The following is a 19,045-nucleotide window of genomic DNA, read 5'->3' on the forward strand; positions in this document are numbered from 1 at the left end:
TAGGGTGGGGCGGGCCATCCACATCACCAGGGGGAAGGAGGAGGAGTGTGCACCCTAACTGTGCAAGTAGGTTTGGCCGTCATTCCTAGGCTGGCCAGACCCGGGTGAAGAACCAGTGCAGGCTCCCAGTCCCCAACTGAGGAGCATTTCAGCCCGCTCACACCAATCCAGGCACTTCTCTCACGCTGGTTGACAGCATGAAAGAAGCGTCTGGATTGGGTGGGGAGAGAAGGAGTAGAGAAGCGCTGAGGAGGCAAGGAACACAGAGGATTTTTTTTAATTATTCCCCCTCCCCTGTGTGAAAACCCCTGCTCTGAGCTCCCCCCCACGCAAACCGCCCCACTGAAAGTTATTGCCAGAAGCCGCTGCTGATTTGTATCAATGTTCATTTTTCATGCTAAGAACCGGTTGTAAATGCAATGGTGCTGCAACAATTTGCTGTCACCAATGTTATGTCACGGAATTTATAAGGACACTGAAAATTCCAAACGTTACACAAAGAACAAGTGTAGCAAAGAAGCAAGGATCATACAACAGAAGACTGGTAGGGGAGTAGTAATGTGTTCTGTGGTACATTTTAGAGCACATTGATGCAAATATATGACTACAGCACGGAACGGCAGGGTACTGAATTTAAATCATCACATTTTCCACTGAAATCATCTCTTGATAAGGCCACTAAATGTGCATCAGACATGCAGGTTTACTCCTATATATACAGTGCAGAAACAATAGAAATTTGCTTTATACAGCGTTTCCTACATTGTACCGATATGCAAAGCCACGAATTTCCAAAGGTGACAGGGAATAGGAACTTCACAACTATGCAACTAATGTGCCTATAATTATGTTTCCATTACCTTAATGAGGCCACTTTCAACTATCCTATTAACACTGCTCAATTATTCAAGCTTTGTCAGACACTTTGAATTGTACACTTATTTTGTTATGTTTTGCTATATTGATTAGTATAGCGCACTTATCACTGGTGCTCAGGCAGGTGGGTAGGTTTGTGGTCCCCAAGGTGCTTATAGGAAGAGCCAGGTCTTCAGCTGCTTGTGGAACTCAAGAAGTGAGGAGGCTCTGATGTGCTGAGGGGGGTCGTTCCATGTCTGAGGTGCGAAGTGGATGCAGGGAATATGTGTAAGTGTGAAGCAGAGCGTAGGTGTCTGGTGGGGTGGTGAAGGTGTATGCGGCTGTTCAGGTATTCTGGTCCTGTGTTGTGTAGGGCTATGTATGTGTGCATGAGAAGTTTGAATTGGTTGCGCTTGTAAATGGGGAGCCAGTGAGGCTTCCTTGGGGCAGTGTGATGTGGGTGCAGCGTGGGAGATCAAGTATGAGTCTTGCAGCAGTGTTCTAGATGGTTTATAGTCTGTGTAGGAGTTGTGTGGAGATTCTGGTGTAGAGAGTGTTGTCGTAGTCCAGCCTGCTGGTGATGAATGCTTTTGTGGCGTTCCATCTAGGTTCTGAGGCAACCATTTGAAAATCTTTTACAGCATGCGTAGGATGTAGAAGCAGGAGGTGCACGCTACATTGTCTTGAGCCGTCATGCTGAGCTTGTCGTTTGTAGGTGTGGGTGTTGTTCCTAGCTCCAACAGACACCAGGGGGGTTATTCTAACTTTGGAGGAGGTGTTAATCCGTCCCAAAAGTGACGGAAAAGTGACGGATTTACCACCAGCCGTATTACGAGTCCATTATATCCTATGGAACTCGTAATACGGCTGGTGGTATATCCGTCACTTTACCGTCACTTTTGGGACGGATTAACACTCCTCCAAAGTTAGAATAACCCCCCAGGTGTTGTCCCAATGGGAGGTCTTGTTGCCGAAGACCAGTACTTTTGTTTTTTCTCAGTTTAGCTGAAGGCAGTTGGTTAGCATCTAAGTCTGCTAGCATGTTAATGAAGTTGGTTCAGGCTGTGCTTGTTTTGTCTTTCATGGAGAGAATGAGGTGGGTTGTCATCGCCATAGGAGATTATGGTGAAGTCTTGTGATCCGATGATGTTGGCGAATGGTGTCATGTATATTGTGAAAAGGGTGGGGCTGAGCGACGATCCCTGTGGGACTCTGCATATCAATTTCTTGGTCTCTGATGTGAAGGGTGGCAGGGTGTCCCTTTGGGTTCTTCCCATAAAGAAGGAACAGATCCATTTGAGGGCAGAACCTTGTATGCATATATCATGGAGTTTTTTGATAAGGGTGTTATGGGAGGCAGTGTTTAGGGCTGCAGAGAGGTCGAACAGGATGAGGGCTGCTGTTTCTGCTCTGTCTAGGATTATTTGAATGTGGAAGGCCGCTAGGTGTGCTGTTTCGGTGCTGTGGTTCTTTCTGAATCCTGACTGAGTGTTGCCTAGAACATGGTGAAGTTTTAAGTTTAAGAATTTTGAATCTGCAAATGTCCAAGCGTCTTTTGTTTTGAGTAAATTTCTGACTTTTTTGGAATCCACAAAGAACTCTAGGAGTACTCCTAGGAACCTGTGACTGTTAAGGAATTGTGGTAGTACTCACACACCTAAACATGTAAGCATGTGGAAATGTAACAAATCTACATTTAAACATTCGGGAACACAACATAGAAGTGAATATGCACTGCTCTGTTCACATGGAGTATATAATTTCCTTGGCAGAAATCCTTGCTCCACATCTCCATAGATTTGGGAGGTATTCACTCCCCATTTCCACCCTGAAAACTGATTTACTCCTTACTCTTGACAGGAGAACATATCCCCATTTCCAGGCTTGAAAAATACCAGGAAAAAGTATGTAAATACCCACAAATTTGAAAATTTTGGATATTCATCAACTGTTGCAGGTATAAACGCCCAAAACCTGCCCCAAGGAGGGATTTCACTGAAAATTCAGGCATCAGCTTAGTTGTACAAACATGCCTTTTGTGAATCAGTAATTTGAATTTGTACTCATAAATGATGATATTTGCACACCCAAGTGACACATGGGTTTGACAGTGATCCTACATTGCTCTTTCCACAGTTGATAACATGGCAGTCTATTTTGTACAGCACTTCTAACAATGGCGCTGCTTGTCCTATGTCCAATCTATTCCAAAACTACTGATGGTGCACTTAGAAGAAGATCACCCTATGCTTCTTAAGTTCAGTGACTAATCACTGATAATCACTTGTACATGTATAAGGCCCACATCAAACATCCAGTCCTTTAAATCAATGTCCAGATTTTGATTCCATTATTCAGCCACAATTAAGTGTTTCTTTATTATTTGAGTCTTGATTGTCCAATTACATGATATTCAGTCATTGACCAACATCCAAACCCTTTCTTATTTGAGTCTTGATTGTCCAATTACATGATATTCAGTCATTGACCAACATCCAAACCCTTTCTTATTTGAGTCTTGATTGTCCAATTACATGATATTCAGTCATTGACCAACATCCAAGCCAACACGTGTTTCGTCAGGGTTGTACCCCATGACTTTCTCAGGGCTGTAATTAATACATATATATGCAATTATTTATACAGTATCGTATAAACCACAACAACAATAAAAAAATAATTATTATTCATGTTCATCCCTCATGTAAATAGGGTGTACATACTCATTTCTCAATCCATGTCAATTTTACAGATTACAGTGTGGTACACCCAATGTGCAAGTATACATGAATAAAAATGATAATTAGTATTTACCAAATGGTTAACTAAATGAACTGACAAATACATTAATAAACACTACTACAGAATAAAGAAATATCTGAGTAATAGTGATACTGAATATAAATAAAGGACAATCCTCCACCTCACATTCAATACCTGCTTGGTCTATAATTATAGTTCTCTTGAGTTTCTTGTAGCTATCGATCGATGAGTCCTAAAAATAAAGTCAGTGTGAATAAGTCAGCCCATCTGTATCCAAAAACCTAAGAAATCTGTGCTTTGGTATATACAAGATCCATTGCCCACTATATTTTAATGTATGAGAAACCCATCTATTGATGTGCAACCACCCCTTCTCTACACACCGCCTTCCGTTACTAAACCTTTATACTATTCTGTCCTTCATATTGTGCCTCCCATGTTCAGTAAATCGGTAACTCTATGCGGCTCTCCTCATAGTTCACTTCCCCGAGAGTCCACTCTCAACAGCACGTGTGGACTATTAATATTAACAAGCTGCTATCGAATTACGAAACTCCCCACACGTTTATTACCCAAGTTTTTACAAAAACTTTGTTTGCCCAGCACCAGTATCTTGCGTGTGTCTACAATCTTAAACACACTGTTTTGCAACAATAATCGCGAGTGCGCCAAGTGTTATTATTTTCTTTCCATCTGGACTGTTAACTCGACCGAACCGCTTTCAATTTACAAAAGCTCTCCGCAAACCTGTTTCACGCTAAACTAAAAACACACTAATTTTACCCAATATCGATGCCTGGGAAACCTCCCGTATACCTTCGTCTTTAAACACGCTAACTTAGAACAATATAAAAATAAATAAGGACACAATAATTACAAAAAAACATAGATTGCTTACCGCATTACCGTTATCGTCGCGAGTACGCTAGTGTTATTTCTTTTAGTCCGTTTTTCTAATATCCCTTTTTAACGTCTAGCTCCAACATCGACATAGAAATAGGACTGTCCTTCGACCATACTTATCATCTGCCATATTACTGGTCCAAATTTTGCTTTCACAGTGTGTTAATTCGATCCCACATTTTCCGAGTACATTTACTATAATTCTAACAGAACAATATAATGTAAATAAGGACACAATGATTACAAAAAACTATAGATTGCTTACTGCATTGGCGTTATCGTCGTGAGTATGCTAATGTTGTTTCTTTTAGTCCGTTATCTAATATCCCTTTATTATCCTCTAGCTCCAACATCAACATAGAAATAGGACTATCCCTCGACCATAACTATCGTCTGCCATATTACTGGTCCAAATTTTGCTTTCACAGTGTGTTAATTCGATCTTACATTTTCAAATGAAAATGTCACTTACCCAGTGTACATCTGTTCGTGGCATCAGTCGCTGTAGATTCGCATGTTTTGCATAGCTCGCCATCTGGTGTTGGGTCGGAGTGTTACAAGTTGTTTTTCTTCGAAGAAGTCTTTCGAGTCACGGGACCGAGTGACTCCTCCTTTTGTCTCCATTGCGCATGGGCGTCGACTCCATCTTCGATTGTTTTTCCCCGCAGAGGGTGAGGTAGGAGTTGTATTGTAGTAATAGTGCCCATGCAATGGAGTGACTAAGTATGTACCTATTTAAGGTTAAAATAATATATACAAATAGTTGAAGGTACCTTCCGAACTGCTACTGGCTCCCGGGGAGGCGGGTGGGCACATGCGAATCTACAGCGACTGATGCCACGAACAGATGTACACTGGGTAAGTGACATTTTCAGTTCGATGGCATCTGTCGCTGTAGATACGCATGTTTTGCATAGACTAGTAAGCAGTTATCTCCCCAAAGCGGTGGCTCAGCCTGTAGGAGTGGGAGTAGTCTGAAACAATGTTCTTAATACGGCTTGACCTACTGTGGCTTGTTGTGCGGATAACACGTCTACACAGTAGTGCTTGGTGAATGTGTGAGGCGTAGACCATGTGGCTGCCTTACATATTTCTTGCATTGGGATGTTTCCTAGAAAGGCCATGGTAGCACCTTTCTTTCTGGTTGAGTGTGCCCTTGGTGTAATGGGCAGTTGTCGTTTAGCTTTAAGGTAGCAGATTTGGATGCATTTAACTATCCATCTGGCTATACCTTGTTTTGATATTGGGTTTCCTGCATTAGGTTTTTGGAATGCAATAAATAGCTGTTTAGTTTTCCTGATGCTCTTTGTTTTGTCAATGTAATACAGTAATGCTCTTTTGACATCTAAAGTATGTAGTGCCCTCTCAGCTACGGAATCTGGCTGTGGGAAGAACACTGGAAGTTCCACTGTTTGATTTAGATGGAACGGTGAAATAACTTTTGGTTGAAATTTAGGATTAGTCCTTAGGACGACCTTATTTTTGTGTAGTTGTATAAAAGGTTCTTGTATTGTAAACGCCTGAATCTCGCTTACCCTTCTTAGAGAGGTAATGGCGATGAGAAATGCAACCTTCCATGTTAGGAACTGTATTTCGCAGGAGTGCATGGGTTCAAAAGGTGGACCCATAAGTCTAGTTAAGACAACATTTAGGTTCCATGAAGGAACAGGTGGTGTTCTTGGTGGAATAATTCTTTTAAGGCCCTCCATGAATGCTTTAATGACTGGTATCCTATATAGGGAAGTTGAATAGGTAGGCTGCAGGTATGCAGATATTGCTGCAAGGTGTATTTTAATGGAAGAGAAAGCTAGGTTAGATTTTTGTAAGTGAAGCAAGTAACCCACTACATGTTTTGGGGTTGCGTGTAATGGTTGGATTTGATTAATATGGCAGTAGCAAACAAACCTCTTCCATTTACTGGCATAGCAGTGCCTGGTGGATGGCCTTCTGGCTTGCTTTATGACTTCCATACATTCTTGGGTAAGTTGTAAGTGTCCGAATTCTAGGATTTCAGGAGCCAGATTGCTAGATTCAGCGAGGCTGGATCTGGGTGTCTGATCGTTTGGTTGTGTTGTGTCAACAGATCCGGCCTGTTGGGCAGTTTGATGTGGGGTACTACTGATAGGTCTAGCAGCGTTGTGTACCAGGGTTGCCTTGCCCAAGTTGGTGCTATTAATATGAGTTTGAGTTTGTTTTGACTGAGTTTGTTTACCAGATAAGGAAGGAGAGGGAGAGGAGGAAAAGCGTAGGCAAATATCCCTGACCAGTTGATCCATAGGGCATTGCCGTGGGACTGCCTGTGTGGGTATCTGGATGCAAAGTTTTGGCATTTTGCGTTCTCTTTTGTCGCAAACAAGTCTATTTGAGGTGTTCCCCAGAGCGTGAAGTAAGTGTTCAGAATTTGGGGGTGAATTTCCCATTCGTGGACCTGTTGGTGATCTCGAGAGAGATTATCTGCGAGTTGATTCTGAATTCCTGGGATAAATTGTGCTATTAGGCGAATTTGGTTGTGAATTGCCCAACGCCATATCTTTTGTGCCAGCAGGCTCAATTGCGTTGAGTGCGTCCCCCCTTGTTTGTTTAGATAATACATTGTTGTCATGTTGTCTGTTTTGACGAGAATGTATTTGTGAACTATTATTGGTTGAAAAGCCTTTAGTGCTTGAAAAACTGCTAGCAGTTCTAGGTGATTTATATGCAGTTTTGTTTGATGTACGTTCCATTGTCCTTGTATGCTGTGTTGATCGAGGTGTGCTCCCCACCCTGTCATGGAAGCATCTGTCGTTATTACGTATTGTGGCACTGGGTCTTGGAAAGGCCGCCCTTTGTTTAAATTTATATTGTTCCACCATAGAAGCGAGAGGTAAGTTTGGCGGTCTATTAACACCAGATCTGTAAGGTGACCCTGTGCTTGTGACCACTGTGATGCTAGGCACTGTTGTAAGGGCCTCATGTGCAGTCTTGCGTTTGGGACAATGGCTATGCATGAAGACATCATGCCTAGGAGTTGTAATATCATCTTTGCTTGTATTTTCTGTGTTGGATACATGCGTTGTATGATGTTGTTGAAATTTTGAATTCTTTGTGGACTTGGAGTGGCTACTCCTATTGTTGTGTTTATTATGGCTCCTAGGTATTGTTGTACCTTGCGCAGCAGAATGTTGGATTTTGCGAAGTTGACTGTGAACCCTAGTTTGTAGAGGGTTTGTATGATTTGATTTGTGTGGTGTGAGCACGTTATTAACGAATGGGTCTTGATTAGCCAGTCGTCTAGATACGGGAATACATGTATTTGCTGCCTTCTGATGTGTGCAGCGACTACTGCTAGACATTTGGTAAAGACTCTTGGTGCGGTTGTTAAACCAAAAGGCAGTACCTTGAATTGGTAGTGTATTCCTTTGAATACAAACCTTAGGTATTTCCTGTGCGATGGATGTATTGGTATATGGAAATACGCGTCTTTGAGGTCTAATGTTGTCATGTAGTCGTGTAGTTTCAGCAATGGTAACACTTCTTGTAGTGTGACCATGTGAAAGTGGTCTGATTTGATGTATGTGTTTAGTATTCTTAGGTCTAGGATTGGTCTTAGCGTTTTGTCCTTCTTTGGTATTAAGAAGTACAGTGAATAAACTCCTGTGTTTATTTGTGTGTTTGGTACTAACTCGATTGCGTTCTTTTGCAATAGTGCTTGAACTTCTATCTCCAGGAGCTCGGAATGATGTTTTGATAAATGTTGTGCTCTTGGTGGTATGTTTGGAGGGAATTGTAGAAATTCTATGCAATAACCATTTTGGATAATTGCTAGAACCCAAGTGTCTGTAGTGATTTCCTCCCATGCTTTGTAATAATTACCTATTCTTCCCCCCACTGGTGTTGTGTGGAGGGGGTGAGTGACATGTGAGTCACTGCTTAGTTGTAGGGGTTTTGGGGCTTTGAAATTTTCCCCTATTCCTAGGGAATTGCCCTCCTCTATATTGGCCCCGAAAGCCTCCCCTGTACTGTCCCTGGTAACTGGATGGTGTTGCCTGTGAGGTGCTGGCTTGTGTGGCCTGACCCCGAAACCCCCCTCTAAAGGGTGTTTTGCGGAAGGTGCTGTAATTTCCTCTGCTCTGCGGGGAGTAGAGTGCGCCCATGGCTTTAGCAGTGTCCGTGTCCTTTTTAAGTTTCTCAATCGCCGTGTCCACTTCTGGACCGAACAGTTCTTTTTCGTTGAATGGCATATTGAGAACTGCCTGCTGAATCTCTGGTTTAAACCCAGACGTTCGTAGCCATGCATGCCTTCTGATGGTCACAGATGTATTTATTGTTCTTGCAGCGGTGTCTGCTGCGTCCATGGAGGAGCGTATCTGGTTGTTTGAAATGTTTTGTCCTTCTTCAACCACTTGCTTTGCCCTCTTTTGTAGGTCTTTGGGTAGATGTTCAATGAGATGTTGCATCTCATCCCAATGGGCTCTGTCATAGCGCGCAAGAAGTGCCTGTGAGTTAGCGATGCGTCACTGGTTTGCAGCTTGTGCTGCGACTCTCTTTCCAGCTGCATCGAACTTGCGGCTTTCCTTATCTGGGGGTGGTGCGTCCCCAGATGTGTGGGAGTTGGCCCTTTTCCTAGCTGCTCCTACAACGACAGAATCTGGTGGCAGCTGCGAAGTTATGAAAATAGGGTCTGTAGGAGGCGCTTTATACTTTTTTTCCACCCTTGGTGTGATTGCCCTACTTTTGACCGGCTCCTTAAAGATGTCTTTTGCGTGCCGAAGCATACCAGGGAGCATAGGCAGGCTTTGGTAGGAGCTGTGGGTGGCAGAGAGGGTGTTGAATAGAAAGTCATCCTCGACCTGTTCTGAGTGGAGGCTTACATTGTGGAATTGTGCTGCTCTAGCCACCACCTGAGAATATGCAGTACTGTCCTCTGGTGGTGATGGCTTTGTAGGGTATGCCTCCGGACTGTTATCTGACACAGGGGCGTCGTATAAGTCCCATGCGTCCTGATCCTGGTCACCTTGGCTCATGGTGGTGTGAGCCGGGGAATGTGATGGAGTTTGTGCTGGCGAGACGTGAATTATAGGTGGAGGAGAGGGTGGCGGAGTAACCCTTTTCACCATTTTTGTTTGTGGTGTTTGGTCAGTTTGAAATTCCAGTCTTCTCTTTCTCCTAATAGGGGGAAGGGTGCTTATCTTTCCTGTCCCCTGCTGTATAAAAATACGTTTCTGCGTATGGTCTACATCGGTGGATTGCAGGTCTTCCTCAAACCTATGCTTTCGCATTTGGGAGGTCATTGATTGCTCTTCGGTATAAGAGCCTGAAACTGGGTCGGTTGCAGGTTGTTTCGGCACCGAAACCCTGTCTGCATCTTTTTTCGGCTCCGAAGTGGCTTTTTTCTTTTTCGGAGTCGAAACATCTCGGCGTCGATCTTCATCGGTGCCGCTGTCTCGGCATCGAGCCGTGTCTACACCGCTATCTCGGTGTCGATGTATGTCTCCAGCACTTTCTCGGTCCCGAGAAGGCTGCGTGCCGGTGTCTCGACCGGAGTCGGACGGTCTCGGCACTGATTGGGCCTTTTTCGGTGCCGACGGTCGGTCACCGAATTTATGGGTGGAGCCATGGCCTGGTGGCAGTGGCGTCCCCTGGGCCTTGACAATCTTCTTATGAGTGCTTTTCGACGTCTTACTCACGGTTCGTGGATCGTCGAGTTCCTCGGAGTCCGATTCGTGTATCGAAAAGGTTTCTTCCTCTTCCTGTACCTCGAACTCTCGGTGCGCTGTCGGCGTGGACGCCATTTGAAGTCTTCTTGCTCGACGGTCTCGGAGTGTTTTTCGGGACCGGAACGCACGACAGGCCTCGCAAGTGTCTTCACTGTGCTCAGGTGATAGGCACAGGTTACAGACCAAGTGTTGGTCTGAACAGGGGTATTTTTTGTGGCATTTGGGACAGAAACGAAACGGGGTCCGTTCCATCGGCGTTCTTCTACACGCGGTCGGGCCGAGCAGGCCCCGACGGGGATCGAAAACTACCCCGAAGGGCTCCGGAGCTCTTCGATCTTCGATGCGGTGTTGATTCTGACTACGCCAATCCCGAACGCAACAATACCGATGAAAATCTTCCGAAATTTAGCTGTTTTTCCGTTCCGAAACTCGGAGCGACAGGAACACGTCCGAACCCAATGGCGGAAAAAAAACAATTGAAGATGGAGTCGACGCCCATGCGCAATGGAGACAAAAGGAGGAGTCACTCGGTCCAGTGACTCGAAAGACTTCTTCGAAGAAAAACAACTTGTAACACTCCGACCCAACACCAGATGGCGAGCTATGCAAAACATGCGTATCTACAGCGACAGATGCCATCGAACATATATTTACTATACATCTGACAGAAGACAAATTGTAATACCAATCTAAAGAAAACAATAATGTGAAACTAAAAGTACAACTATTCTAATTTGCCTACCTCCAATAATTATTTCGTAGATCCCATAGTTCTCATAAATTAAGTATTTGCATAAATGCAAGACATATGTGTAAAAGGTTAACAGTCCAGACGGGCAGAAAATAATAACTCTTGGAGCACTCGCGATTATTGTTGCAAAACAGTGTGTTTAAGATTGTAGACACACGCGAGATAATGGTACTGGGCAAACAAAGGGGCATATTTATACTCCGTTTGCGCCAAATTTGCGTCGTTTTTTTTTACGCAAATTCGGCGCAAAACTAACGCCATATTTATACTTTGGCGTTAGACGCGTCTAGCGCCAAAGTATGAGGAAAGAGCGTCATTTTTTTGCGTGAACGCCTTCCTTGCGTTAATGAGATGCAAGGTAGGCGTTCCCGTCTAAAAAAATGACTGCAACGCAAATGCGTCGTATTTATACTCCCGGGCAAAAATCACGCCCGGGAGTGGGCGGGGCAAAAAACCCCGCATTTGCACCTCTTTTTAACGCCTGGGTCAGGGCAGGCGTTAAGGGACCTGTGGGCTCAAAATGAGCCCAGAGGTGCCCTTCCATGCCCCCAGGTCCCCCCCCTGCCACCCTTGCCCACCCCAGGAGGACACCCAAGGATGGAGGGACCCATCCCAGGGACATTCAGGTAAGTTCAGGTAAGTATAAAAAAAAATATATATATATTTTTTTTTGGCATAGGGGGGCCTGATTTGTGCCCCCCTACATGCCACAATGCCCAATGACCATGCCCAGGGGACAGAAGTCCCCTGGGCATGGCCATTGGGCAAGGGGGCATGACTCCTGTCTTTACTAAGACAGGAGTCATGTAAATGGCGTCTGGGCGTCGTTAAAAATGGCGCAAATCGGGTGGAGGCGATTTTTTTGCGTCAACCTGACTTGCACCATTTTTAAGACGCCCTAACGCCATTTTTCCCTACGCCGGCGCTGCCTGGTGTACGTGGTTTTTTTCCACGCACACCAGGCAGCGCCGGTCTGCTAGCGCCGGCTAACGCCATTCAATAAATACGGCGCCCGCATGGCGCTTCAGAATGGCGTTAGCCGGCGCAAAACTTTTTGACGCTAAACTGCGTTAGTGCAGTTTAGCGTCAAAAAGTATAAATACGGGCCAAAGTTTTTGTAAAAACATGGGTAATAAATGTGTGGGGAGTTTCGTAATTCGATAGCAGCTTGTTTCAATTAACAGTCCACACGTGCTGTTGGGAGCGGACTCTCGGGGACGTGAACTATGAGGAGAGCCGCATAGAGTTACCGATTTACCGAACATGGGAGGCACAATATGAAGGACAGAATAGTACAAAGGTTTAGTAACGGAAGGCGGTGTGTAGAGAAGGGGTGGTTGCACATCAATAGATGGGTTTCTCATACATTAAAGTATAGTGGGCTATGGATCTTGTATATACCAAAGCACAGATTTCTTCGTTTTTTGGATACAGATGGGATGACTTATTCACACTGACTTTATTTTTAGGAGTCATCGATCGATAGCTACAAGAAAATCAAGAGAACTATAATTATAGACCAAGCAAGTATTGAATGTGAGGTGGAGGATTGTCCTTTATTTATATTCAGTATCACTATTACTCAGATATTTCTTTATTCTGTAGTAGTGTTTATTAATTTATTTGTCAGTCCATTTAGTTAACCATTTGGTAAATATTAATTATAATTGTATTCATGTATACTTGCACATTGGGTGGACGACACTGTAATCTGTAAAATTGACATGGATTGAGAAATGTGTATGTACCCACTCTTTGCATGAGGGATGAACACAAATAATAATTAATTTTTGATTGTTGTTGTGGTTTGTACTATACTGTATAAATAATTGCATGTATATGTATTAATTACACCCCTGAGGAAGTCATGGGGTACACCCCCGACGAAACACGTGTTGGCTTGGATGTTGGTCAATGACTGAATATCATGTAATTGGACAATCAAGACTCAAATAAGAAAGGGTTTGGATGTTGGTCAATGACTGAATATCATGTAATTGGACAATCAAGACTCAAATAATAAAGAAACGCTTAATTGTGGCTGAATAATGGACTCAAAATCTGGACATTGATTTAAAGGACTGGATGTTTGATGTGTGCCTTATACATGTACTAGTATTTTGTAAAGCACCGCTTTATGCTGAAAGAATTTTATGTTACTGATATCAGATGATTATTGTTACTAAACTCAGAAAGGTGAGCTGAGAAAGATGAAAAGCTAAGGAAATGTACAGGGACCTGCACATGAGACTGCTTGGCTAAGCAATGTCAAATGTTGTGGATGCAACCAGACAGGTTCATTTTCTTTTTTTGAGAGACTGTCTTCTGATTTTTTCCCTGGTGCTTCTCTTTCCATTTTCAGAGGTTTCGGTGTATTGGCATACGTCGACTATGCTATTGCTAAGATGTTTGCCCATACTGTTTCTTGATATCCTACAGAGACTCTGCCCAGTTGGCCAGGGCCCTTTATCTTCCCATGGCCTTCCCACCATCTTCACTGATCACTGAATATTTTATGCAAAGACACAACAGATGTGAGCAACATGAGTCCTGTGGACTTCATTGTAACATCACAAGTATTTGAAGGGGAGGGACTTCATCAAACCAGTTACTGCACCAATTTGAGGAGCAATATCATAAGCAAGATATCATAAAAATCTTCCATTCCTTTACGATAATTGCATGAGCGGCTTGCGGTGCTCTTTAGGGGTGGGCTGATGCGCCAGGGGGGCGGGGGAAATAATGAAAAAATGGGGAAAAAAATACTTACCTTGATCGTCGCCACCGCCGCCACCACTGCACTGCCTCTCTGCTGCAGGCACAGGCTCCCCGCCTGCCCTGTGGCCAATGCTAGTGCTGCTTAGAAGAGCGTTAGGATTGGCTGGGAGCGCCCAGCCAGAGTGCTCCCAGGCACAGTGGGAGCCTGGGCCTGCTCTCTCCAACCCGGTAGCACAGTGCCAGGTTGGAAAGAACCCTCTGCGCATGTGTGTTTGGCTGGCCCGAGACAGCTGGCCAAACATACATGCACATTGATAGGAGTGCACGCCCCTGAGTGCTCGTCACACAGCCAGTGGCCCAGCCTCTTTTTCTACAAACCGATAATAAACAGTTTATTATTGTTTTGTAGTAAAAGGTTTGCAGCTGCTGCTGGCTGGGTCTGGGGGGGGGGGGGGGGGGTGTTTGCACGACGCTCCTCTGCCCTTGTGGAGGAGCCGCGCCTGGATAATTGTCCTTCTGAGCCATAGCGTGTGCTTCCCTTACTGATGATACTACAGGGTATATCACTGGTTTGACACAAATACATGGAACATGCAATAACTTACCTCCTTGTAGGCGTGATTTCTCCTCTTGCTTGTAAAGACCAAATAGGGCCTTCACTAAGATTTGTGAGACTTTTAATAATGTGGCCCGAACGTCTGGAGTAGCCCACGTTGGTAAAGCAAGTTTGTGTATCTCCTACAAAAAGGGTACAATAATTATGCTTTGAACTGCTCAACAGAGGTCTTTAGCACTATTTCCCCACAGTACAAAGAGTGACATAGACACTTTAAAATATATACATAACATTTTATTAAATTGCCTCTTAACAATAGTTGAACTCTAATAGAAGCAGTAAAATGTTGACATCAATAATGAAAAATGTATTTTGAAATTTCTCCAAGTCCTATAAACATTTACAGAAACACAAACCCAGTCTGGGGAACATTACAAAAGTGTCCAACTAAAGGGTTAACATTACAAAAGTGTCCGACTAAAGGGTTTAAGGCAAGAGTCACAAAAAAACTTGTAAATCTATATTCCTACACACAGGAGTAGATTGGTCACTTTTGGAAGTTCACAAATATTTCATGTAGTGTGCCTGGAAATCTGTGCCCAACACAGTTTCACATGTGTAGTACTGGTAATGGTATGTAACATTTGGTGTTATTCGTAAGGAAGCGTTGTACACAGGGTACAATTGTACATTGAGCAACGCAGACTCCTGTGCAAAATTGAATTGGTTTGTTTTGTTTTCTTTTTTCCCTTCACATGGAAATCTGTTTGTTTTGTCACAAACTTTGTGAGTGTGGCATTCCCCTTACCACCTTCGAAGACGACTTACTCCAGCTCTCTGCTGGTGTAAATATCCAGCTATTTAAACGTAGGAAAATGTCAGAGGTAAGGTTGAGAATATTCACAAACTCACCAGTTTGTAAGGGATCACAAAATCTCACAGTAAACCATGCTGAATCCACCCCGCAGTTGTGCGTCAAAAATGTTAACGCCGGCTAACGCCATTCCAAAGCGCCATGCGGGTGCCTTATTTATGGAATGACGTTGGCCGGCGCAGCTGACTGGTGTGCGTCAAAAAAAATGACTCACACCAGGCAGCGCCGGCGTAGGAGAAAATGGAGCTTGGGCGTCAAAAAATGGGGCAAGTCAGGTCTGAGGCAAAATTTTGGCCTCAACCCGATTTGCGCCATTTTTTTAGACGCCCAACCCCCATTGAAATGACTCCTGTCTTAGCAAAGACAGGAGTCATGCCCCCTTGCCCAATGGCCATGCCCAGGGGACTTATGTCCCCTGGGCATGGTCATTAGGCCTAGTGGCATGTAGGGGGGCAAAAATCAGGCCCCCCTATGCCACAAAAAAAAAAAAAAAATAATACTTACCTGAACTTACCTTAAGTTCCCTGGATGGGTCCCTCCATCCTTGGGTGTCCTCCTGGGGTGGGCAAGGGTGGCAGGGGGTGTCCCTGGGGGCATGGGAGGGCACCTCTGGGCTCCTTCCGAGCCCACAGGTCCCTTAACGCCTGCCCTGACCAGGCGTTAAAAAATGACGCAAACGCGGCTGGACGTCATTTTTTAAGGCCCGCCCACTCCCGTGCGTCATTTTTGCACGGGAGTTTAAATAAGGCGCACATGCCTTAGAGTCATTTTTTGGAAGGGAACGCCTACCTTGCATATAATTAACGCAAGGTAGGTGTCCACGCTAAAAAATGACGTAAACTCCAAGATCTTTGGCGCTAGACGGGTCTAACGTCAAAGTATAAATATGGAGTTAGCTTTGCGTCGGATTTGCGTAAAAAAAAAAACAACGCAAATCCGGCGCAAACAGAGTATAAATATGCCCCTTTATGACCACAAGTGAAAGAAGACGTGGCAAAGCCAATAGGTCTGGTACTGGTCCAGGCCTTTTGACTTGTCAATGTTTGTTTTGTAATGGTTTTTGCACAACATCATTGTTGGAGCGTCCCTCACCAATCATTTTTTTATTTTTTTAATCAATCATATTTTTTGCCTCAAAATCATCCATTTCCATAGTAGTTCCTGCCACTGAAGTAAAAAACTTTTTTGTGTGTATTTGGTCCTGGTAAAAGAGCAGAACGCAGTCACTCACAGTGAAGTTAGCCAGTGGCTGAAAGCTGTATGCTCTAGTGGGTGTAAGAAAAATGTAAATGGCATATTATTATGTGTATAATTGTAGTAAAATCAAAAGTCTTGGCTAACGCTAGAAGAAGAATGAGCCTGTTTCCTCTTTCGGCAAAACATTGTGAAAAACTTCATTTGGTCATCCCAAAAATCTGAAAAGCACTAGATTTAAAAGTTATGGGTCACACTTCATCCTGAACCACCAAACCGTTGTGAAATGAGAACAAATGTAATTGGTTAACAACACTGTTTTTTAATCTACTTTCACTAGGTTACATTTAATACGGTTTATTCAGGCTGCCTAACCAAAGACACCTCTTGGGAGAAGATAGAGGATAGAGATCAGCAGTGAATACACTGCACTGCAATGCAATGCAGTGAGTGAATGAATGACGTGTAACAGGGGTAGATGAAACAAAAATAAAAACAAAAGGATTCACTTTGGTAGCAGTATAAAAGATTTTATTAGCAGGTGTTAGGAAAAAATGTGGTCTTAATTGAAAAGGGCAGTCTTGTGGGTCAGTGGACTAATGCATCCCCTGCAGGGATTTATATTTGCCCCTAAAGTCACACGTTCAGATCTCAGCCTTTCATCCTTCCAAGGTTGATAAAATGAATAATATTGAGTTGGGCAAAAATAAACACCTGCCAAGAGGGCTTCTTAGGGGTGAGTGTTGCACCCTCTAAAATGTTCATGTGAACTGACAGGCGATGCTCAAGATTGCTTTCCCCTGCTTGACGGTTCAGAGGCTTCATGAAGACAGGCCCTTGGTTACCAGACACAAGCATCTGTAAAGGCATGGCTGCTGATACAAAGACAATAAGACAGGGGACAATGGCATGATCTCGTCCTGTATGTATGTGACACGAAGTGCAAACCTAGCTACAAAGCAATGAAGTGCTTTACGTGATGGTGGTTATATAGTGGGTAAAAGCAGAGGTATAAGTGAGAGAATTGAGGGGGTACTGTTTAAATATATGGGCTCACAGAAAAAATAGAAGCGGCTTGTTAGGGCTACAAGAGGGAGCTGTGATACTAAGGGCGTATACAACTGTTGTTTCTGATAAAATATGAGATATAAGGGTCCACTTTCTTGTTCGGAACCAGGTGTGATGACTTTTGTCGGTATTGCTTCGATGGTTGCTAAGGTGGATTTGGGAATCTCCTTTAATATTGGTTTGAAAGGTAGCAACCATAATATGTATTAGTATAACAAACAAAACATCCTTAGAAGACTGCTTGGTTTTTCTTTTAACAAACAATTTGCAGTTCTGTCTAGCAGATAATATATCTACTCATACATTTAAAAACATCGTTGAGGATATTCTAAGCGCAAAAAATGTACAATGCTTAAGTTCTGAAACTGTTGGAAACATCTCCCTGACAATGCTGCTGCCAAAACGCAAAGCAATACACAACTTGATTACATTTGACGATAACAAAGTTGTAACAACAAATATAACCACTAGATGGCAGTGCTCAGTAGGAGGTTTCAGGGCCAGATTCGCAAAGCTAAAATTACACTTTTTTGTATGTTTACAATTCACAAAGGATTCTTTTTTTTTAAGATGTTTTTTATTGAGTCAAATACCAGAACATTAACTTAACATTGCCAGGACAGAGATATGCTGTTGTGAATATATGTGTATAAAGAATATTGTACTTATAAATGCATATTAAACATGTAAATGAATTAGGCATATACAGCAATATAGTATCAAAGACTCCAAGTTTGAATAAAGAAAGAAGAAAGAGAAAGGGAGAGGGAGAAGAGGTATAAGGATAGAAAAGGGAATCAAGTGATAGCCATGTGGAGAGAGAGGTAATAGGCATTAGTTATAGTGAATGTAAGATGAAATAAGTATATATAAAAAGAAAAACAGGAAATATATTGACATTTTTAAAAAGGAGGAGAAAAATCAATTTCCTTCGCAGTGCGTGAGAGATAGTTACTTAATGGCAACCATAGCTGATGACGTTTGAAGAAAGTTCCTGTTGAATCAAGCTTGTAACTGTCAAGTCTATGATGATAACATACAGAATTCCACCACTGTCTGAGAGTAATGTTCTCCGAAGATTTCCAGTTAGAAGTAATAATAGAGATTGCAATAGAAAGCAAAAGGTCCACCAATTTTCCAAGAGGCCTGAATGAACTCCAGATATTGTGTATGCCACCCAAAGACAGTAATTCATATGACATTGGTAAGGAGATCTGAGCTATTGCTGAAATGAGAGACCATATTGAGGACCAGAAAGTAGATAGAGATGGACAAGAAAAAAACATATAAAAGTCAGTACCCTGCTGAGTGTGGCAGCGCCAACAGTTGTCATTTTGTGCAAGTTTGAGTTTTTAAAGGCATACAGGAGTGTAGAGAAGTCTATTATAAAAAAAATATAGGGTCTGCGTGAGGCTTGCAGTGCGTGCAGTGGAATGTATCCTATACCATATTCTATCCCATAAAAGAGTTGGCCAAACAACAACAAGATCTGATTCCCACAACGTCTCAATAGGTGATTTGAGTCTAGGTGAAACAGACGTTCTTAAAAGTTTATAAATTCCAGCTGCCCTAGGATAATTAGAAGTTACGATCAGGTGTGGAGATGATGCAAGAGAAGAATGATTATAATGTATAAGTTTATTGAGGGCCTCTTGGACCAAAGTAGA

General features: G+C 43.2%; 1 protein-coding gene across 2 annotated transcripts in view; it reads right to left on the minus strand.

Moving 5' to 3' along the window:
- The window catches only part of LOC138262134 (prostatic acid phosphatase-like), a 257,511-nt gene that overhangs the window by 39,978 nt on the left and 198,488 nt on the right, over positions 1–19,045 (minus strand). For both annotated transcript variants that reach the window (XM_069211912.1, XM_069211913.1), the window contains one exon: positions 14,292–14,424. In XM_069211912.1, coding sequence (XP_069068013.1) covers positions 14,292–14,424 — 133 coding nt within the window. The remainder of the gene's footprint in view (positions 1–14,291; positions 14,425–19,045) is intronic.

The sequence above is a fragment of the Pleurodeles waltl genome, chromosome 10 (genome assembly GCF_031143425.1).
Source record: "Pleurodeles waltl isolate 20211129_DDA chromosome 10, aPleWal1.hap1.20221129, whole genome shotgun sequence".
NCBI lineage: Eukaryota > Metazoa > Chordata > Amphibia > Caudata > Salamandridae > Pleurodeles > Pleurodeles waltl.